Below are 22,961 nucleotides of genomic sequence, written 5' to 3' on the forward strand. Positions count from 1 at the left end.
ATCTCATCAGCATCAGAGGGGGAATCTCAACAGTCTTTTGACCCTAGGGCCCCAAGAAGGAGGCACCAATCCTTCCACTAAGGGTGCTGGCAGGAAAAAGATTTTTCGTTTTCAGACAAAAAAAAAAAAAAGAGAAAGAAAAAAAAAAGACTGAAGACTGGAAAGCTCACTTACTAGGAAGTCCTCCTCGCAGTACACTTTCCCATTCACATTGTAGAAGGCTTTACCACGCAGTCTTCTACCTGTTTAAAAAATAAATAAAATTATTTGAAAATGGTCACATTTCAGGGGGCTTTTTTTGTTTTGTTTTCTTGCATTAAATGATATTTATTGAAAGAGAAAATTACATGTACGGGAATTAGACCATCTCAAAGTAAACAAACATAACAGGAAGGCCACTTGGCTTTAAACACCCAAGTAAATCACATAAGCCAGTTTGACGCTCCGGAAATGGAAGAGAAAATGACCTCAGCAGTAATCCTACAGTCACAGCCTGATCTGGGAGGCTTTAAAACTGTTTTGTTTTTTTTGTAAAACTCGGGGCTCTTGAAGAAGGGCCCAAACTTGCTTTTCTCATGTAGCCTGTGGTAAACCTGTATTGGCCGGGTCAGGGCTGAGATGTCGGAAGAGATGCGACTCGAAAGCAACCCTGCCTTCCACCTCCCTGCCAGAAATTAAATCCGTACCTAGCAAGAGGCTGAGGGGGAGGCAAGGCAAAGCGAAGATTCCCTGGGTCTGTTTATTCATTCCTCCCCTCTCAAAACAAAACCCACATCTCAAAGGAACAAACCTGATTTGAGAAATGCTGAGCAGGAGGCGCTGATTCTCTCTCATTTCTCCTCTGAAACTCATCCTGGACCCTCCCACCAACCGGGCCTGTAAATGGCAGCAGGCAGGAGTCTAGCGTTGCCACCTAATCCAGTCTTGTTTTTTTTCTTTTTACTCCTGCCCTTTGCATGCAGGGATTTGTAGTTTTGATTTTCTTGGGCATTGGGATAATCCAAGTTACTTCCCAGCATGCAGTGGGACAAAGCCAGGACTGGATTACCCTATTTCTTATGAGACAGAACCAAGTGGCAACCCCACTGGAAACCTTGCCGTGGCTCTGGATCGAGCTGGTTTGCCTAATTCTAATTTTCCCAATTTAGCAAGAAACATTCCAGCTCAGGCCCAGTCCAGATGGGGAAACGAAGTTATTTCTTTGCAGATCTCTTTGTACAGCTGCAGCCCTGGACCTGTCTTGTTTCCTCATTCTGGGCGGCTCTACTACCGACCACAAAATCGTTCCCTCAAAGTTGGGAGATCCAGGGAGTGTTTCCAACACTGCAAATTAATTTGGCTTTTGGGATATCCCAAAAATAAATTTGGGAAATGAATCTGTATGCAATGGAGACAATTTATGGCCAACTGAAAACCGGCCTTGTGTGCAGCCCTCAGGGGCTGGTGTTTGAGGCCCTGCTATCAGAACAAGGCGATCTCTACTGAGAATATTCCTCCTCTATTTAATTTACATTCTGTGGGCCCTTCTCCCATTGTGTCTGTCTAGCAGCGCTTTGTATGCGTTCTGCATCTTTGTGAGTAAGGGGGCTACAACTGGTTCTTCGCCCTTTACAGTTCCTTCAACCACTGCATTTTGGATGCATGCTTTGTGCCTCTTTTGCCACCTGGTTAAATAAAAAGTCTGCACCTTTTATTATAACCTCATGTTCCGGTTCATCAGTGTCCTGCCTGGTACTGGTATCTTCCAGTCGGTGCATTGGGGGGGAGGGGGGGGGGGATTCCTGATGACGATCAGCACAGCAGCACTCTTAAGTCTGCAAAGACTCTCAAAACCTTTTCAGCGTAGGTAAAGGAGACCCTGATGATGCACAGACCACTTCAGGAATGAAAAGCCAGCAAGAAGCCTTAAGGCACCTGCCCTTTGCTTTTGTTTGCTTCAGAAAAAAACATGTTAGGAGCAGAGAGTGCAGCTTCGTGTCTTGACGGGAGCCATGACGAGGGCTGCAAACAAAAGGTGAGCTATCACCCTTGTGTTTAGCGGTTTCAAATGCTGAAATGGACAATTTTGAACTATAATGTGCAGCCTCTTTCCGCCTCCTCCCCCCCCTACTGCTTCTAGATGGACAGTGCTAATTACCTGCAGATTAAAAAAAAACAAAAAACCCAGAACCAGCAGGGTTCTACGTAACCAGCCGAGAATTTTGACTCTGATGAGCTGCCGCTTTGTCATTGCTGCCCCCCCTACCCCCCCAGGCCATCCTAACAGCCAAACATTTCCCTCGTTCACCGGGCGTGCTGTGCTCTGTCATAACGTGCCAGTTGGCTGACTGAGCAGGAACTGACGCAGAACACATGGATCACGCCACGAGTCTGAGGGTTCAGCGACTACACTGGCGATGAGAGATTCTTGGCACCGCCCCGACTTCCAGAAGACGTACTGTGGGAAAGATTTCTCTTCCGATAAACTGCAAGGGCAACAGCAGTCTTCATGAAGACAGTCTACCCCAGCGAGATATTAAACCGGAGAGGCAAAGCAAAGCTTTGGGGCAGACACCGAGGGTTTGTGCTCCAACCGTGGCCTTCTTTCCCCTCCTTCTGCCCACTCCGGCCCCAGAAGGTGTGGTCAGAGGCAGCCCCTTAACCTAATCCTCGCACCCGAGCCTGCCTGTAGAAAGGAAGCCAGCGACTCATCCCTGGGGTCTTTGTCTCATGCTCTTCCCGTGCAAGCAGTCACAGCAATAGCCTACCCAAGCCCAGATTTAGGCATAGGCATGGTTAGGCAACTGCCTCCTGGACCTTTTTTTTTTTTTTAAATAGGTGGCAGAGCATTGCCCATGCCTTCATCCGGGCTTGCCCCTTCTCTTCTCTAGGAGCACAGGCTCCAGAAGCAGCAGCAGCAACTCCAAAATAGAAAAAAAAAACAAAACAAAAAAAACTCAGCATGGGGCCTCCTGTGGCCCTGGCACGTTAAACAGGTCCTGGAGTGCCACACTCCCTCCTTCAGCACAGGCGTCCAGTTACCTTGGAAACCTGTGTGAGGGGTGGGGCACCGCAGGTCCTGTCAGCATGGAAGGCCCAGCAGTGAATATGAATATACAAGCCGTTAAGCCCGTTAAAACGGGCTACATTAACATTTTTTTTGGATCATTTCCTTCCCCCTCATTCTCCCTCCCACCTCCCCCACTCTCTCCCCTCTCCCCTCAGTCACTCCTCTCTCTCCCCCCTCCCTCCTCCCCTCAGTCACTCCCCCCTCCTCCCTCCCCTCAGTCACTCCCCCCTCCCCTCAGTCACTCCTCCCCCCCCTCCGTCCTCCCCTGAGTCACTCCTCCCTCCCTCCTCCTCAGTCACTCCTCCCTCCTTCCTCTCTCCCCCCTCCCTCCTCCTCCTCAGTCACTCCTCCCTCCCCCTCCCTCCTCCCCTGAGTCACTCCCCCCTCCCCCCTCCACTGAGTCACTCCCCCCTCCACTGAGTCACTCCTCTCTCCCCCCTCCCCTGAGTCACTCCTCTCTCCCCCCTCCCCTGAGTCACTCCTCCCTCCAGTCACTCCTCTCTCCCCCCTCCCCTCAGTCGATCTCCGGGGTGTTCCTTCCGTCCGTCTGTCCCTCCCTCGCATGCCGCCGCCGCTCCGGGTCTTCGGGCCGCCGCCGCCGCCCGCTCCGGGTCTTCGGGCCGGTGCCGCCGCCGCCGCTCTTCGGGCCGCCGCTCCGGGTCTTCGGGCCGCCGCTCCTGCTCTTCGGGCTGCTGCTCCTGCCGCTCCGGGTCTTCGGGCCGCCGTTGCCGCCGCTCCTACAGCGCCATTTTTATTTTTAAGAGGCACACTGTGACCGACGTGCTCGCATGCGCGGTAGAGCTGCTCTCTACTGCGCATTTGCGGCACGTCGGTCAACCTTCGTTTATTAGGTTGATATATATATATATATATATATATATATTTAGAATAGCTGCTCCTTGCAGCCCCACACTGCAACTTGGGGGTGAAAGACAAGATGGGGGAGGGGGGAAGATGGGGGGGGGGGTGATCATGGGTGGGGGAAATTTCCCCTCCCCAACTATTGCCTAGAGGCCGAGTCTGAACCTTATTGGATATGCTTTAAATTCCCTGGCTGGGAAAGCACATCAAAAACAGTGATGAGGAAGAGGAGCAGGAAGCTTAGTCACATATACCTTTGAGTTAGCCAAGTAGGCCACCCTGCATGCCAAGCCTGGGAGGAGGCCTCATCATGTGCGAGTCTGAGCACATAAGCCTGAAAGGGAAAGGGGCATCAAAAGCAGTCTTTAGGAGGCCCATTTTGTCCAGCAAGTGCCCCGAGTTAGCCGCTCAAAGACATGTGTAACCAGGCTTCCTGCTTCCCTGGAGGGCTAACCTGGCTCTTTCAACAGCTGACTGGCTCCAACATAATTCTGTGATTGAGAGGACAAGCACCGGGGAATCCATCAAAAATTAAAAGTTGGATGCCCTTAATTGAACACTTAAGGACTCACAAAATGTTTCTTGGCTGCAGAAATGAATAAGAGGTTAAAGACACCCAAAACTCCCAAAGCAACCAACCAGGAACTGAATAGTGAGTGACGCCCACCCTGACCAGCCCCCTGCGGGCACATCGCCTTCATTCACCGAGCAGCCTCAGCCTGCCTAACGTGGACTGAGTATAAAGGGCATGATGGATAATCCCCCTGCAATGCAGCCTGCTTCATAGCTGGCGCCCATCAGCTCAGCCCATGGGCCAGAGACCGGACTGAAATGCATTCCCTTAGGCGCATACGGTTAGGACGCGACTAACGCCGTGGCCCCTCCGGAGGACATTGTACTCATGTTTTTAAAGTGGCAAACACGTTGATTTTGATTCCTTCATTTAGTAGGTTTGAACCAAACAAGCATCTTGCTACGGTTTGGTGATGAACCGCTGCTGGTCCTGACCTTGAACAATGAGGTGATTTTTTTTTTTTTAATCGTGACCCCCCCCCCCCCCTTCTCTCTCCCGCCTCCTTCCCCCTGCAGAAATCTATACAGCTCTTTAATATTCTACAAAAGATCATCCTTGCTTTTAAAAGGTGTCATGATGACTGGGGCATGTTAGCATCTGACACTGGAAACTATTTCTTTAGCCTGACATTTCCTCCCCGTTTGGGGGAAATGCATTCAGACTTGGCGGCTTTAATAGGTTCTCACAGTAATTAAAATGCAAATTGAGTTTCATCAGTCAGGGGAATTAAAGATGATATACTACAATAACAGCCCGAGGCAAAGGCACGGAGGACTCTGGGTTCCTCCACCTCCCCCGATAATCTGATTGGAGCAGCGATGAAGATGCAGGGAGACCCAGTAAAGGAAAAAAAAAACAAAAAAAACAACGTTTTGCTAGTGCGAGCAAGCAAGCAAGCCGCTGATGGCTTGAACCGAAAAAAAAGACAAGATGTCAAAAGGATTGGAAGCAGGGCGGCCCACAGCCCCTCACACTTACACACCACGGCAAGCGTGAAGCCGACCTTGTGCTGCTAATATTTCACACACACGAGGAGCGCCTTGTGGCTGAGGAGGCTCCAGGCTCCCAGCAGTCATTTATCAAGGTGCATTAACTCTTGACAGGTTACATGACAGCACCAATATGGTATTTATTTGCTCCCCAATCCCAGACTAATGGATCTTAATCTTCCTATGCCAAGCTTGAAGCGTTAGCGGATACACGGCCAGGACATAAACAAGTATTAAGATTTTGCAGGTACACGTCAGGCACAGCAGTGAGACGGTTACCCTGGAAGATAGCGCGCGCGCGCTCTCTCAATGAATCTGTTTTTATTTTTATTTTTATTTATTTTGAAGTGGAATGGAAGCTCCATGGATTCCAACTCTGAAAAAAGGTGGAGCTGAGCCAAAGAAAAAAATAAAACTGCAGAGCAATTAAAACTAAATGCATACGTTTGAAGGGGAAAGAGTCATTTTTGCTGTAGGTGGAATGGCATGGGAGATCATGTATGCACAGACAGAGGAAATGAGTGTACAAGCAAATGTTTTTCATTTTCTGTTTGGGGAACACGGAAAAGAAGCGGCTTGTGGAAAGACTGTGGTAAGTTCAGAGGAAGCCAGAACCCAATGGGCTCAGGTCTTTACAGCATCAAACTACCTATCTGCACCCAGCACCTTAAAGTTCATACAAAACCCATCCCACTCAACACCCCATTTTTTTTCTTTTTGTTTGGAGGGGGCGGATTTATGGAGTGTGCCGCTCTGGGTGTCTGTTTAATTGGACTAAAGTTAATACAAATACATTTTTTTTAAGATAAAACTGAATGGCTTTTTAAAATCATGCCACCCAACTATGGCGGTATGGTAGATAGGGGTGAGCCTGAAACAAAAACAAGTGGAATTGTCCGTTTCTTTGTTTAATTTGGTTTAAAAAATATGGTGGCCTCCTCCCCTGACAAGCATCTTACCTCATCCAGGGGCCTAAGTTGCTCTGACCTCTTGCCTCTTACAGGTCTCAAAATGGTGCCTGCCAGTCCTGAAGCTGGCACCGTATTGCTGCACAGAGATAGGGTAGGCACAGACAGCCCTCAAGGCCAGCGGGATACCCAGCAGGGCAGGAGCGATTCCGAATTGCTCCTGCCCCTTAGACCCATTGATGGGGTTGGTAGAGGGTCCAGGATAATCTGAGGGCACTGTGGGGGAGCTCTGATGGTGGCAGCGGAAGAGGGCAAGCAGACAGGGCAGACCTGACATTGTGTCTTTGGGGTGAATTTTAAAAGCCCCTACACGTGCCAAAGCTGGGTGATGTGCGCAGAAGTCGGGCCGGCATACGCTGCACAGATTTTAAAAGGCACCTGTGTACACGCGTACCTCCTGGTATGCACAAATTTATTTTTTTTTTACGAAAAAGGGGTGGCAATGCTCTGGGCAAGGCATGGGCGTTCCTGGATTTATGAATGAAAGCAGCGCATAAATACTTATGTACACAAGTGTGTGAGCATGCCACACACTTCTGCTATAGATGGCGTGTAAGTTCTAAAAAAAAACGTAAAGAGGTGAGTGGGATTTTAAGGGTCGGAGCTAACAGGGTAAAAGAGAGGCTATTTAGCTAGGGGGGTTAGGAAGTCCTATCCCTTACCTAGGCAAATGGGGGAAACTGGCGCACGTCTACCAAAATCTCCCCCACTTCTGCGATAGAGGCAGCATTTGTGCGTCCATATAAAATTGTGTGCACATGTGCATGCGTACAGCCTATTTTATACCGTGCGTTATGTTATAACATATGGGAATAATGTATAGGAAGAACTAGGAAAAATAAAAGTGGACAAAGCCATGGGACCTGATGGGGACCATCCCTGGATACTGAGAGAGATGTACTGGCAGGTCCATTGAGTGACCTGTTCAACAGATCCCTAGAAACGGGAGTGGTGCCGAGTGATTGGAGAAGAGTGGTGGTGGTCCCGCTTCACAAGAGTGGGAGCAGAGAGGAGGCCGGAAACTTCAGGCCGGTTAGCCTCACCTCGGTGATGGGAAAGGTAATGGAGTCGCTGCTGAAAGAAAGAATGGTGAACAATCTACAGTCGGAAGAATTGCTGGACCAGAGGCAGCATGGATTCACCAGGAGAAGGTCCTGTCAGACAAATCTGATTGACTTTTTTGATTGGGTGACTGGGAATTAGATAGAGGAAGAGCGCTCGATGTCATCTACTTGGATTTCAGCAAAGCTTTTGATACGGTCCCGCACAGGTCTTTTTCTGCCGTCATCTCTATGTTTATATATAACAAGGCATTTGGTGCGAGCTGGCATACCCATGTACATGTGCACCTGCGTGCCGGTATCAAAGCTACCGTGCCTTTGGTTTGGTTTTTTTTTGGGGGGGGGGGGGGGTACTTTTTTCCTTTATTTTCCTTTATTTGAATTCATTTTAAATATTTGAAATTAAACAAATAAAATGGGAACTTTTTTTTTTTTTTTTTTTTTAAAGAAAACAAAATGAAAAAAATATTCAGAGCACACTCCTAATGTTAAATACTAAAAATGTTTAGATTTAAGAAAAAGTCCCCAGCTGGACAGAGGAGACAACACTCCCAAGGCTGTTACTACTTTAATAGCTGTCTGATGGGGAAACACTTTTTTTTATTTTTTTTGGGGGGGGGGGTCCCAAGCCCCTTTCTACCCCCCTCCCCTGCCGAACAGCGGCAGCGCCCTGGGCTTCGACCTTCCCGCCCGGCCATGCCACCATTTTGAACCACGTGACTGTACAAAGCCCTGTGTGACTCCAAGCAGCGATGGAGCCCAGAGCTGCGGGAGATGGCCGATGCCTCCCTGCTCTCCTCCTCCCACTGAACAGCGGCCGTCTGCCCGACCCGGCCCCCTCTCTCCCGCGGTATAACGGTGCAGACATAAGAGCAGTATCGCCTGCTGTACGAATGGTTTTACAGTCGATTTTCTAAACATGTGACAAGAGACACCCCTAAACCCCCAGCATAGCATGCTTAACCCAAAAACAATCTTTAAGGAAACACTTAATACAAAACTGCAGATTCCCATCTACACATCACGCATATCAAACTACAAAAGCTCTTATGGCGCGGTTGGCGGAGATGGAAGAAAGGAATTCTCCCCAGCGCCTTCTGATGTGGCACTGGATGAAAAAAAAGATTAGGAAGAGGGAGACCGGACGGAATATCTGCCCAAAAAAAAAAGGAAGATTTCTTACAGTAGGATCCTACATAATTTGGCTTTACAATTTAGTCACCGACTTTGCTGGGTCCAGACGTCAAACGTGTCAACTCCGGGGACCGAGCACAAACACAAAACAGCGTCCAGTGTGCCCTGAAAGCACAGCTTGCTGCTTGCACCAGAGGCAATGTGTACACAGGGCGCATTCCTCCTGCCTGAGGTCACCGGCAGTGTCCCATTCAGTTTGGGCCCTGCTGCAGGATTTGACAGTCTGCGCAGGAGGGGGGGAGGCTCCTTCCTCCTTTCAAAAGAATGTGGGGATTTTTATTTGAAATTTAAACTCCTGCATACAAAAGGTGGCATGGTATGCTTGAGGCCTAACCAAGGTGGAGTACAGGACGCGCATTGTTTTCCTCCCCTTCCTCCTCTTTCAAGAGCTGGCATTCATGAATGGCTTCCAAGCAAAGAGCCATTAGCTACATTCAAAGGACAGAGGGATGAGCCGCACAGCCGGGCCTTCTGCGAGGACTGCGAACAGGAAGTTTTAAGCTGCCCCTGGAACTAGGAAATGCAGCAAGCACCGAGGAGCGAGTGCAGCACTGGCCCTGAACTCTCTTTGCAAAAAAATACTATTCCTAAAAGAAACATTATCAGCAGTCAAATAACTAACTCTTCACTGATTTGGGAGATAAGCAGATAATCTGCAGAAATCTCTAGAAAGAAATATTTCCAGGTATTTGGAATGCAAGAATTTTAGTTTGAGGGGGGAGGGGGGCCTTCTACTCCTCTTTGGTTCCAGTTGAAGCTGAACCAGTCCTCTTCTGTCTGACGTCATTCACAGTTCGGGGGGGGGGGGGGAGGGGGCAGAGAGTTTCTCCCCGTTTTTTGTAAAAATGACAAACTGTAGGGGAGACCTTTTTATTGGCTTAACAATGCGCCCAGCTTTCGACAGCTATGCTCCCCTTTGGCAGGTCAGAGATCTACTTAGTCCAATTTGTTTCTTAACTATTTTTCCATATTTAAGTGGACTAACATGGCAACCACATTATTAAAAAGGTACAGAGAAAGGAGACCAAGATGATAAAGGGGATGGAACAGCTCCCCTATGAGGAAAGGCTAAAGAGGTTAGGACTCTTTGGCTTGGAGAAGAGGTGGCTGAGGGGAGATAGGACAGAGGTCTATAAAATAATGAGTGGAATGGAACAAGTAAATGTTAATCAGTTGTTTACTCTTTTGAAAAGTACAAAGACCAGGGGAGACACAAGGAAGTTACTGGGTAATATATTTAGCACCAAGCGAAAATATTTTTTTTACTCACATAATTACCGTATTTTTCGCTCCATAAGACGCACCTGACCATAAGACGCACTTAGGATTCAGAGGGGGAAAATTAAAAAAAAATAAATTGTGCTAAACCGGCTCTGTGTCTGGGCGTCTTATGGAGCAAATTAGGGGAGTGCATAGTTTTTTTTTTTCTCCCCATTTTGTTTTCGGGTCTGGGGAGGGCCATTTCGGTCCACTCCCCAGATCAGAAAATTTTTCTTTCTGTGGGAACCCCCAAAACCCCCCCCCCATCCCAACCCTTTAAATTAACAACCTCCACCCCCCTGACCCCCCCAAGACCTGCCGAATTAATTTCCTGCAACCCCCCACCCTCCTGACCCCCCCAAGACCTGCCGAATTAATTTCCTGCAACCCCCCACCCTCCTGACCCCCCCAAGACCTGCCAAACGTCCCTGGTGGTCCAGCGGGGGTCCAGGAGCGGTCCGGGAACGATCTCCTGGGCGTGAGCCGTCGGCTGCCAGTAAACAAAATGGCGCCGACGGCCCTATGCCCTCACTATGTCACTGAGACCGACCGCTGCTATTGGTCGGTCTCAGTGACATAGTAAGGGCATAGGGCCGTCGGCGCCATTTTGTTTACTGGCAGCCGACGGCCCTATGCCCTCACTATGTCACTGAGACCGACCAATAGCAGCGATCGGTCTCAGTGACATAGTGAGGGCATAGGGCCGTCGGCTGCCAGTAAACAAAATGGCGCCGACGGCCCTATGCCCTCACTATGTCACTGAGACCGACCAATAGCAGCGATCGGTCTCAGTGACATAGTGAGGGCATAGGGCCGTCGGCGCCATTTTGTTTACTGGCAGCCGACGGCCCACGCCCAGGAGATCATTCCCGGACCCCCGCTGGACCACCAGGGACGTTTGGCAGGTCTTGGGGGGGTCAGGAGGGTGGGGGGTTGCAGGAAATTAATTTGTCAGGTCTTTTGGGGGGGGGGGGGTTGTAGGAAATTAAGTCGGCAGGTCTTGGGGGAGTCGGGGGGGGGGGGTGTTTGTTAGATTTTTGTTTGGTTTTTTTTTTATATTCGCTCCATAAGACGCACATACATTTTCCCCCCACCTTTGGGGGAAAAAAAGTGCGTCTTATGGAGCGAAAAATACGGTAAGCTCTGGAATTTGTTGCCAGAGGATGTGGTGAAAGGTTTGGACAAGATCCTGGAGGAAAAGTCCATTAACCATTATTAAGGTGGAGCTGCAGAAATCCACTGCTTATTCTTGGGATAAGTAGCTTGGAATCTATCTACCCCTTGGGAGGCTGCCAGGCGCTTGTGACCTGGATTGGCCACTGTCGGAAATACTGGGCTTGATGGACCTTGGTCTGACCCAGTATGGACAAGCCTTATGTTCTGCCTCCCTCCCCCCCCCTTTTTTTTTTAAACTCGGCACAGCGACAGTCCACGAACCTCACACACAAGTATTGTTTTCAACCAGCCAGTAGATGTCGCTGCTGTGCAGAGGTTGAGGTTCCCTCTTTCCTTCCCAAGTGTGATGTTCCTAGACCAGACTACCTTCGCAACCAACCACCCAAGGTACACTGGGCCTCATAAGAACATTTTCAAAAAATATTTTAGATGACTTCATAGTAAAGATTTTCTTTTCTTTTTTTTTTTTTTTTTTACAAGGATCACCGTAGATCTTTCTATGCCCCAATAGACATTACTAAAATATTAAAACAATTTTGTGAAGTGTTAGTTTATTTTCTGTGGAAGAACAGAGTAATATTGACTCTCCAGCGTAATGCTGCTTTGACGACGACAGCCAGATTTTGGGATTGCAAGCAGTCACAATCCAAGGTGGCGTGTTTTTGAATCATAATCTTTGATACCAGGTACTAAGCTAAATAAAATTTAGCAAACTGTTTCACGTGCAAAAACGGGAAACAGTATATGTATTGCAAATAAGATGCACTATATCCTGTTTTAGTGTGCAAAGCCTAGGTTGTGTTTTTCAGCTGTGCAAATATTACAATGTACAAAATTTTACTTGCATGAACAGGGGCCGATGCAATAATCTTCGTGGAAAGCAGGCGCTGACTTTTCAGCGCCCTCTTTCTTAACGCATACATGGTGCCCACAAGGGGGGTGCCGTGTAATATGTAAATTAGGGGGTCAGGCTAGGAAGGAGGCACTAGGGCGCTTGCGCGAACTTAGCACCTCCTTCCTAATGTGACCAACCACGGCTGTCGGTTATGAAGACAGACGCCGGTAAACTCGGCCTCGGTTTTCATAACCTGCCTGTCTGCCAGTAATGAAAACAGAGGCCGAGTTTACCGGCGTCTGTCTTCATAACTCGGCAGTCTTCCGAGTTATTTTACTTTTTTTTTTTACTTTAAAAAAGAAATACAGAAAAGCAGTTTTTTCTGCTTTTCTGTACTTCTTTTTAATGCGCTCAGCTATTAAGCCTGCTCCAGGCAGGTGTTAATATCTGAGCGATAAATGCATCGGCTCACTATGGGGCCGATGCACAGTCTTGCATCGGCCCCATAGTGAGCTGATGCAAGGCTAAATCATGCAAAACAAATTATTAACTATTAGTACATAGGCAAAATTTCTGATATTTGTTTTGCAGCTCCAGTTTTACTAAAAGTTATTGATATTTTTTTTCCATCTGGCCTGGTTCCAATAAAGGATAGAAGGACTTTTAAGTTTGGCTCAATACTTAAGATACAAATGTGCAGTTTGCTTTTCAAAGTGACCAGCAAAGTAATCCCATTTCTAGATACCATAATATACAAAAATGAGGGATTACTTAACAGCACTATCTTCCAGAAAACAAAACAGATAGGAACACTCGCCTATCATTTACTAGTCACCATTCACAAAGGCTTTGTGATAACATCCCTGCAAGGCATGAATCACAGTGGATTTTAAACAGCAGGCCTCCTACATGGAGGAATGTTTTCTGCAGAGGGGGTATCCAATGAAAAACACAAAAAACTGTTAAGCAGGCTTACAAATGGGCATTACACACAAACAGGAAGCTTCTTTTGAAGCCTACTTTAAGGAATCTTTGGCTAAACAAATTTACGTGATGCCATATACTACCCGTTCAAAGCAAGTACATAATATTATCCTTGAACATCGCAGTATCTCGGCCGTACATGACGTTTTTAAAGAGAGACCGATTTTTGCTCAGGCAAGAGGTCACAGCTTGTGCGACTTATTAGTCACCACACTGCTGTCTGAGTTTCATCGTGAGGACTCACAGTGGGGTCAACGCCCTCGTGGCAAATGCGTAGGATGCAGGAATAATGCACACATTCAGGAATTTTGGTTATCTGTTTTTTGCCCAGACACACTTGAAGAGGTCATTTCACTTTGCAAGTAATTTGTGCCATCTTATATCCATGTAAAAAAAAAAATAAAAAATTGTGTTGGCCATACTAAATTAGCCATCCAAATAAGGATTATTCAACACAAGAACTGCCTTCGAACTGGGAAAACAGATGCTCCTATTGTGAAACACTGGTCAGAAAGCAATCAGCTAGAACTACAATGCTACATAATTCAGCCGGTGTCTGAAATGGGAAGGCAACAGTTCCTTGGTACTGTGGAGTAGGGAATAAAATTACATTTATAAATGGCAAACTGTATCCCCCAAGGGTTTAGAGACTGGGACTCTCTTGACTGAACATATGAGCAGGGTGAACAAATAAAAAAGTTACATTTGTTTTTGAGCTTCTGTTCTGAGATGCTGGGATGAGAGTATTCAGCATATAAATTAGCTCTTCCGCCTTCTTGCTGGTAAGCGCCATTATGGAGTTTGGAGTGAATTGTTACAGCATATAATTTCAGGCTGGTTTAAAGTTTTAATTTACTAGCTGCAGGGGGGGGGGGGGGGGGGGCTATATGATTTGGTAGGTTTTTAACTTTGATATGAACTAGAACGTCAGTATTTATGAGAATTTGTATCAGGAGATGGTTTTGTAAAACGTTTGTTTTTAAGAGGGCTTTTTACCTAAAATTTCATGAAGGAAATAAGGATGAAAGAACTTGGAGAACAGCAACGAAGGACTCAGTTGATACAGAAAAGGAAGTCTTGGGAGCACAAAAGTGTCATATATATATATATATATATATATATATATATATATATATATATATATATATATATATATATATATATATAACGCAGTCAGGGAGGATTAATACCTGTGAAACAAATCATACACAGCCTCCGAGGAAGCCGAAACGAGGACCTTGTGGGAACCTTAATGGTTCCAGTTTTAGTGATACATTGTTTTCCCGTTCCAAGGTTTACTGTAGAATCTGGGACTCTTACGTCTGGCAGACATTGGGTTTCATGGTTATTCAAATGGGACCTCTGAACCCGTGTGCCAGTGCACATTACTGCGAGCTGTCACTTCCGGGAGGAACCAAACCCTGTGGGAATATAGGTTTCAAAGTTAAGGTCTGTGGGAACAATTTTCATTTCAAAAGTTGCAAGGGCTCCGTCACCCTTTTGATTTACTTTTTTTTTTCTTTGATTTTTAACTCGATATCCATATGTTGTATGAAACACTGAATATAGCTTGAGTGGTTTTTTTTAAGGATACATATTGCATTGCGTTGATAGCACAAGTGTTTTTAAGGATATATTGCTTTGTGTTGATAGAATTATAAAGATGATTTTTGTAATTTAATTGAATGGGGTTCAACATCATATTTAACTAGATTGTATTTCATTTAGTTGCCCCTATCTACAGTACAGAAGAAAGTGCTGTAGCTCTGGAATTTGTTGCCAGAGGATGTGGTTAGTGCAGTTAGTATAGCTGTGTTTAAAAAAGGTCTGGATAAGTTCTTGGAGGAGAAGTCCATTAACTTCTTGTGACCTGGTTTGGCCTCTGTTGGAAACAGGATGTTGGGCTTGATGGACCCTTGGTCTGACCCAGTATGGCAATTTCTTATGTTCTTAATCAAGTTGACACTAGCATCAGTAGCATGGGTTCTACTTAGACTAGGGGGCACTCCATGAAGTTAGCATGTGGCACATTTAAAACTAATCGGAGAAAGTTCTTTTTCACTAAACGCACAATTAAACTCTGGAATTTGTTGCCAGGTGATGTGGTTAGTGCAGTGAGTGTAGCTGTGTTTAAAAAAAGATTGGATAAGTTCTTGGAGGAGAAGTCCATTACCTGCTATCAATTAAGTTGACTTAGAAAATAGCCACTGCTATTACTAGCATTAGTAGCATGGGATAGACTTAGTTTTTGGGTACTTGTAGCCTGGATTGGCCACTGTTGGAAACAGGATGCTGGGCTTGATGGCCCTTGGTCTGACCCAGAATAGCATGTTCTTATATAGATATATATACACCCACACATCATGTATGGGGTATATTTTGTTTTGTGCAAAACAGAGCATAGCAAAAATGTGCATGCTATTTTTTTTTACAGGGCTCATTTGTATGTTATCAAAAAGTCACACATAAATAATGCAAAATTTCATACTTTAGTATTTAAGCCTTCCTGAGCGGTATTTCTCATCCAAAACATGTAATCAAAGTAAACGCCCCACCCATCCCACCCCTGCTAAAACTCAATTTAATTAAACCGTGGCATTTTTTTTTTTTTTAATCAGGAAAAGGGTAATCAATAATCATGATTTTTTCCCCCCAGTCAAAAACAAGAGAGAAGAAATGAGCACGGGACTGGAGCTCCCCGCACTCCCTCTTCACTAATTTCTCCCAGTAACTATGGAATAGTGTCCATCACAAAATCATCCTCGGGGATTGCAAGAATACAAGAAATGCCTTATTGGGTCGGATCAAAGGTCCATCAAGCCCAACATCCTGTCTCCCACAGTGGCCAATCCTGGTCACAGGTACCCGACCTGACCCCAGAGAACAGATCCAATCCTTCTTCGTCATAACCAGGATAAGCAACGGCTTTCCCAGTTCTACCTGGCTAATAACAGTTTCTGGATTTTCCCTCCAGGATCTTGTCCAAACCCTTTCTGCACCCAACTATGCTAACTGCTTTCATCACATCCTCTGGCACCAGATTCCTCAGTTTAATTGTGCACAGAGTGAAAAAACACTTTTAAATGTGCTGTTTCCTTGTTCCACCCCGCTCAAGACTTTATAGACCTCTATCATATCCCCCCCTCAGCCGTCTCTTCTCCAGGCTGAACAGCCCTAACCTCTTTAGCCTTTCCTCAAAGGGAAGCCGCTCCAATCCCTTTATCATTTGTCTCCCCCTCCTCTGCAGCTTTCCTAGTTCCGGTATATCTTTTTTTTTTGAAATGGGGCGACCAGAAGCACACACAGTACTCAAAGGTGCGGCCTCATCACAGTTCAATACAGAGGCAATATGATAGTCTCCTCTGTTTTATTTCCCATTTCTTTCCTAATACCTAATATGCTATTGGTGGTTTTTTGATCACCACCACTGTACATTAAGCCGAGGATTTATCCACAATGACCCAAAATCTTTTTCTTGGGCAACAATGTCTAATATGGAACCCAGCTCCGTGTACCTATAGTTTGGATTATTCTACCTTATATGCATCACTTTGCATTTGTCCACATCAAATTTCATCTGCCATTTAGACATCCAATATCCCTTTCTTGCAGTTTTTCACAAATGGCTCGTGATCTAACAAATCTGGAATAATTTTGCATCATTTGCAAATCTTTTTCAGATTATTTATTAATGTATTAAAATACCACTTCTAGTAGAGATCTCTAGGGCACTCCTCTGTTCACCTCTTTCCAATGGGAAAGCTGACCATTCAGTCTTACTCTCTGTTTCCTATCGTTAGCCAGTTACCGTTTCACAATAGGACATTGCTCGCTCCTATTCCATGACTGGGGCCTTTTTTTTTTCTTTTTTTCAAAATAGACTTTATTCATATATCAGTGACAATTCTGCACTACGTATGGAGAAACAGAAGACCACCAAATACAAAGAGATGCAGAGACCAGGAAAATTGGACAGAAAGATTCAGAAGTAGTCCTAACTGCCATCAACCTAATTAAAAGGATCTTCACATGCACCTCAAAATGTTGCCTGCTTATGTTACACTGTATGCCAGGTCCCAGCACTCTAAAAATGGCACCGTCCTTCTAGAGCAGTGGTTCTCAACCTTTTTTCTGTTGGGACACACCTGACAGATGGTTCTCACATGCGTGACACACTGAACACATGACCATCATAGGGCTAAATGTAAAAGTACAGTTTGCATCCACGGGAACTCCCCTGACCCACAATTATGGATGTAAAGCAGAATTACGACATTCCCCGTACAACTCACCTTACAAAAAATATATTCTGGTTCTAGTGTCATCTCAGTAACAGCAACACAAACTCCTTCTACTTCCAGGCTCAATAGCCCTACTTATGAGAAGACAGCAGTTTATCACTAATGCATGTCCTCTTGAGAAAATACAACAAATAAGACTGATACAGTAAAATACCTCACCTCGGTCACATACACAGAACCGACCTAACATTCACCCAGGATCTGCAGTAATGCACAAACTAATCCGCACACAGTTACACTTGTATTATGGAATGCACTCAAACAATAACAACCCTACCTATGAAAAGGCAACACTACAAATATTAAATCAGGCCCTAAACATCAATACACCTCCTATTAGGAAAACAGAACTAGCCAAGCAAAAATAACTGTATAACTATACTAATAAGCAGAATAAATGTTTCACAACAATGATGAACAGAATAATATCCAACAATTAAAAACTCATAAAAATTATTTAAAATTATCCAAACACCAATAAAATATTTCAAAACAGCAGACACATCACATAATATTCAGTAATTAAAATGGCAGTCAATCAAGAAAAATAAATGTTAAAAGCCACCGTTACTAACCCCCTCCAGCATCTCTCCTACTCCGCTTCCATGCAGGCCAGTAGCACACACCAGAAGCAGTTGTGGCTGAAGCTCTGTACTCATGGTCCTCTTCCTTAGTGCCCACGACCAGTCTCTCTGTCTCTCTCTCTCACACGCACACACACACACACACACACACATTCCAGTTTCTGTCTCTCACACACCAATCATCTCCTGACCAGTCTTTCTCTTACACACACACACACCAGTCACCTTCCCGAACAGTCTCTCTCTCTCTCTCATGCACACACACACACAGGCTTTCCACTCCTATCTTACATATACAGGCTTCTTACTCCCATGCTGTGTCTCACACACACCCATGTTTCTCACTTCTATGCTAGCTCTCTCCACATGCACAGGCTTCTCATTCCCACAATCACTTTCTCTCACACACACACACACACACTCCATTCATCTCCCTTACCAGTCGCTTCCATTGTCTCTCCTATATACACACATCATCTCTCTGACCAGTTTCTCTCAATCACACACATGCTCTCTCTCACACACTTTACATAGATGATCTCAATCAAATGCTCTCACACACAGGTTCTCAATCACAGTTATACATGCACACTCTCAATCACACAGACAGGCTGGCTGGCAGGCTCTCTCTCATGTCCTGCCCCCCCCCCCTCTCCGAGCACAAATGGTAGCTGCAGCAGCTTCCTCCTCTACCCCTGCAGGCCAAGAAAGAAGAATCTCATCGGCCACAGGAGGCTAATTCTGCTCTCTCCTGTGCAGATTCCCCTGGCTGCTTCTGATTTTGCTTCGGGCTCACACTACTGCTTGGGCTGCCGCTGCCACTTTTTCATGCAGCATGGCTCTTTCTTCTTCCCGCGCACCCCACTGCACATTACTTCCTGTTCCGGGCCAGGGTGGGGGCAGATGCGGGAAGAAGAAAAGGCCCAGCCGCAGTTGCCAGCCTCCACTAACGCTGCTGCCGTTCCCATCCGGGCTTGAACGTGCTCGATAGCCCGGGCGGCAACGGCAGCAGTGGAAGATAGCCTGCCTCTCGCTCGGTGAAGGAAGAGGGGGGGGGGGGAGGGGAAGAGCAGCAGGAGACCGGTAGCACGCGACACCCCTGCCGCTGCTTGGCGACACACCGGTCGAGAAGCGCTGATCTAGAGGATGGCATCAAAGTGACATCACACTGGTGCCTCCCACTGGCATGGCCATGCATTTCTACAGCCACACATCAAAATGGCGCCGGCTGCCCCAAAGGAAGGCGCCGAAGCGATGCCACCCTCACATCACCGTCCAGGCAGATGGCGACTGGGGTCTTTCTGCATGGCCATGCACAGGGGGGGCTTGCCCCTGGGGCCAGCCTCAGCGCCAGCAAGTTTTAGCCCTGCAACATCACTTCTGCAAGGTCCTTTGGGAAAATTCTTCCCATTTACAGACTAACCAAGTGCAGAGTGCCAAAGACTTCTCCTGCCACCAGTAAAGCTGATGAGAGAATCTCTTCCCAAACACTAAAAGCTGGGGAAATGTTACTGGGTCATGTAGAATCTGTGGTGAATTTCAAGGCCATTCATGGAGGCTATTCATGCAGTTACAAAAAATAAAAATACATCCCTGTTTCATAAGTGGCAATTCTGCTCTCTGCCTATGAAACCCCTCCCCCCCAACCCTGGCAAAGCAGCAAGATGTTCATGGTAAAATCCTCGGTAGTGGAACGGGCAAAACGTGCCCGTGGTTTGCTTGTGTCAAACAATTCTCACAGCTTCACAGAAGTGCTAAACAGCCCTCGCGACTCAAACCGGTAGGGTTAGGACACAGGAAGGGAGTTGTGTGGGTTTGGCTGTTTGATGGTAAACTCGCTTCCACTGGCACGCTGGTACAATGAGGATATTGTTCCAGAATACTCTCCTTTTCTTTTCCGAAAAGGTATGTGAAGTTTCAGCCAACTCTCCCCAATGATTAGTTCAGCATGAATGTACTTAGCTCAGGACTCAGCTGGAGCCAACCCAAGTAGATGCAATCAATTCCCCCCCACCCCCCGAAGCTGCTTCCTGTCTTCATCCGATACCCAGCAGAAGCCCACCTGCTCTGCAGTATCTGTACCCAGTCAGTCCAGAGACCGACAGAGGAAACGCAAAGCTCCATGTCAGAAGGGTCCAGCTTCAGGCCATCCTGGTTTTGCCCCATGGCTTATAGTTCTCATTTCCCAAGGAAGACTACTTCTGCGTGCATGCCCTGGGGGAAAAAGCAGAACTGGTTTAGCCTGCCAAATTTGTACATGGAGTACAACAAGACTTCCCAAACCTGCCCTGGTGATTCCCCAGTCAGTCAGGTTTTCAGGATATTCAAAATGAATATGCATGAGATAGGTTTGCATACATATTCATCGTGGGGTAGGTTTTCCAAGCGGTAGGCATGCTGGGCCAGTTTTCAAAGGCCCGGTCACGCGTGCAAGTCCTGGGGCCTTGGGGAGGGGGTGGGGCAGGGCTAGAGGCCCCCGGCACAGCAGCCATTTGCCACTGTGCCAGGGGATCGTGTGGTGGCAGGGTACCCGCGCCTGCACAGAGGCAGGCGCAAAAAGGTAAAATAAAGATTTGGGGAGGGCGTAGGTTAGGGCTAGGGGGTTGGGAAATTCCCTCCCAGTCCGCTCCAAAATTGGAGCGGGCTGGGAGGGAACTGAGGAAGTCCGCAGGCGTCAGCACACCAGGATGCACGTGTGCGTCCCCTTGCGTGCGCCAACCCCCGATTTTATAACAAGCGTGCACCTGCATGTTATAAAATCGGGCATCCGTGTGTGTGCCAGGTAGCGGGTGCATCTCTGAAAAATCTACCCATGTGTACCCTAAAAACCTGATAGGCTAGGTGTGTCAAGGACTGGGTTAAGCGCCATTGCCCTAGAGCCAGAATTTTCAACCTGGTCCTTGAGTACCCCCTAGTCAATCAGGATTCCTGCTGGCCCGCAGCAGCAACCAGAGATAGAAAAATTCAGCAAGGGACCCCCTGCAGCTGCCACACTGACAGAGCCTCTGGGGCCCCGCCCTCTGCATGGGTTTCCACGGTCACAGGATGCCTGTGCAGGAGGGGCGGGGCACCAGAGGGCAGGTCAGCGTGTGACGGCTGCAGGAAGCCCCACACTAAACTTTCTGTCTCCGGCTGCTGCTCTGGGCCGGCGCTACTAGAGATGACAAAAAAGGATGCCGTGACTTGGAGGTGAGGGGAGACTCCCTGACAGGGAAGGATTTGAGTAGGAGAAGGAGGAGGAGAAACAGCCACACACACATTACCTATGGGCACACGCAAGTTAAATCCAACCCTAACGTGGATAAATAACTTTTGAATATTACCCTCCCAATGTCAATTATAGAGACCAGATGTGATTTGAGGCCTTTGGCCCTGCCCACGTCAAGAAGTGCTTCAGTGTAGATAACTAGAATGTAGGGCAATTGTGAATAGATAACGCTACATGAACGGGAGTTACAACATAACCTTTAAAGCCCACCAAACCTCTGTATTTCAGGGGCAGGGAAGTTGTGAGCAGGAGCTCTCTAAAGTTGGGTGGGTGCGTCCTGCATGGCCTAGCAGTGGGCAGCACTAGGTCCGCTGATCCCCCCCTCCAGAGCTGGCTGTGCTCGACGTCCTGCCTCAAGCGGATTGTCCGTTTCCTCTGTGCAAAGGTGGAAAGGTTCTACGCACGGCAGCTGCATACACCTAAGCTCTTACAAAACGAATTTGGCAGAGCTACAGCAAAAGTGGAAAAACAAACCAAGCGGAGGATGAGAGCGGTGCAGCCGATCACTGGTTTGGGTATATGCATCTTACGCAATTAAACTCACATCCTTTACTCCTCTAGGGATCTGGGCCAACGGAGGTGACATTTAAAGAGGTCTGAATTAACAAAAACTTCGTGTTAAGTCAGTCAGCCCTCGGGGTTTGCTTCAGCCTTAGATTAAAAAACAAACAAACCCAAAACTCTCTCAATCAGAGACCCAGATCTCCAACTCATGCTTTTATTACTTGAAGACGAACCGAGAAGTAAAGGTCAAAATGTGTTTTTGGGTCATACCTGCCTATTAGACTTAATTCCTGTGTCCAGTTTAAGGTAACATCTACAACTTGTTTGGGGGCATTTGTTTCTCTTTCCAAGTGGATCGATAATGGCAGCTGCATGACTTTGGGCAACAGACGTACAGTAATTCATTTTAAAGGACACAGAACAGTAAGCTATTATCATTTTGCACACTCACTGTCTTTGGGGTCCAGCCAAGGTGCTCTTTTTGGAGGGTCCACCCAGTGAAGGTTATGTAAAGGTCCCATTTTGGGACAAGGTTTGCGGCCCCACTTTTGTAGAACGGTTCGGCGCCTGATACTAGGCGACATTATCTGCCCTTGAGATAAAATGCTAAGAACTTGTTTTACTGCTATAGGCCAGAGTTTGCTTTCCTTTCAACTGTGCTATTGGCCTGGGAAGCCATGGGTTGATTAACAAAACTTTAGTGCTGCTAGTTTACTAAACCTAAGGGACGGATAGCTGGTGACTGAACAATATTTGTAATAATGGGAAGCTGTGCAACATTGATAGAGGGATTTTTGACAGGTGGGCTGGCAATTCTCAAAATGCAGCTGGTTTTGGCATCTGTTAAAGTACTATTACTTGGTGAGGTCTAGTGATTCTCACAGTGTGGGCATTTTTCAAAAGGTTTTATACGCATAAATGGGCTTTTGAAAATTGCTAAGATATATTCTACTTTTACGTGTGCAAATTCTTTTGAAAATTACCTCCTACGTGTGTGACTAATGACATCTACAGTTTTACATCTGGTATATAGTATGATTCTTATTGTTTGTAATACTGTTTTTAAATGTATCTACTATATTAGTATTTTTATAATTGTGTTGTAAGCTGTTTTGAACAGCTGTGCTGGGGAGGCGATAAAATATTTTAAATAAATTATAACATTTTTCATGCAGGAGGAGAGTTCTAATCACGAGTGGAAAATTCCTGGGCACCAAGATGCACAGGCAGCTAAAAATTTGGCATCTGGTAAAAAGAGAAGCTGCTGCTTCTAAGTTTAACAACCTCCCTTCTCCCCCATTAGCCAGGACCCTTAAAACCCCGCCGATCTATTCATCTTTATTTTATAACTTG

General features: G+C 46.6%; 1 protein-coding gene across 4 annotated transcripts in view; it reads right to left on the reverse strand.

Moving 5' to 3' along the window:
• The window catches only part of WTIP (WT1 interacting protein), a 162,542-nt gene that overhangs the window by 57,243 nt on the left and 82,338 nt on the right, over nt 1-22,961 (reverse strand). For 3 of the 4 annotated variants that reach the window (XM_029608374.1, XM_029608373.1, XM_029608375.1), the window contains one exon: nt 175-242. In XM_029608374.1, the coding sequence (XP_029464234.1) occupies nt 175-242 (68 nt within the window). Of the gene's footprint in view, nt 1-174; nt 243-8,685; nt 9,208-22,961 lie in introns of those variants that run through there. The other variant, XM_029608376.1, reaches the window with a different exon arrangement.

This window comes from Rhinatrema bivittatum, chromosome 7 (assembly GCF_901001135.1).
Source record: "Rhinatrema bivittatum chromosome 7, aRhiBiv1.1, whole genome shotgun sequence".
NCBI classification, from domain to species: domain Eukaryota; kingdom Metazoa; phylum Chordata; class Amphibia; order Gymnophiona; family Rhinatrematidae; genus Rhinatrema; species Rhinatrema bivittatum.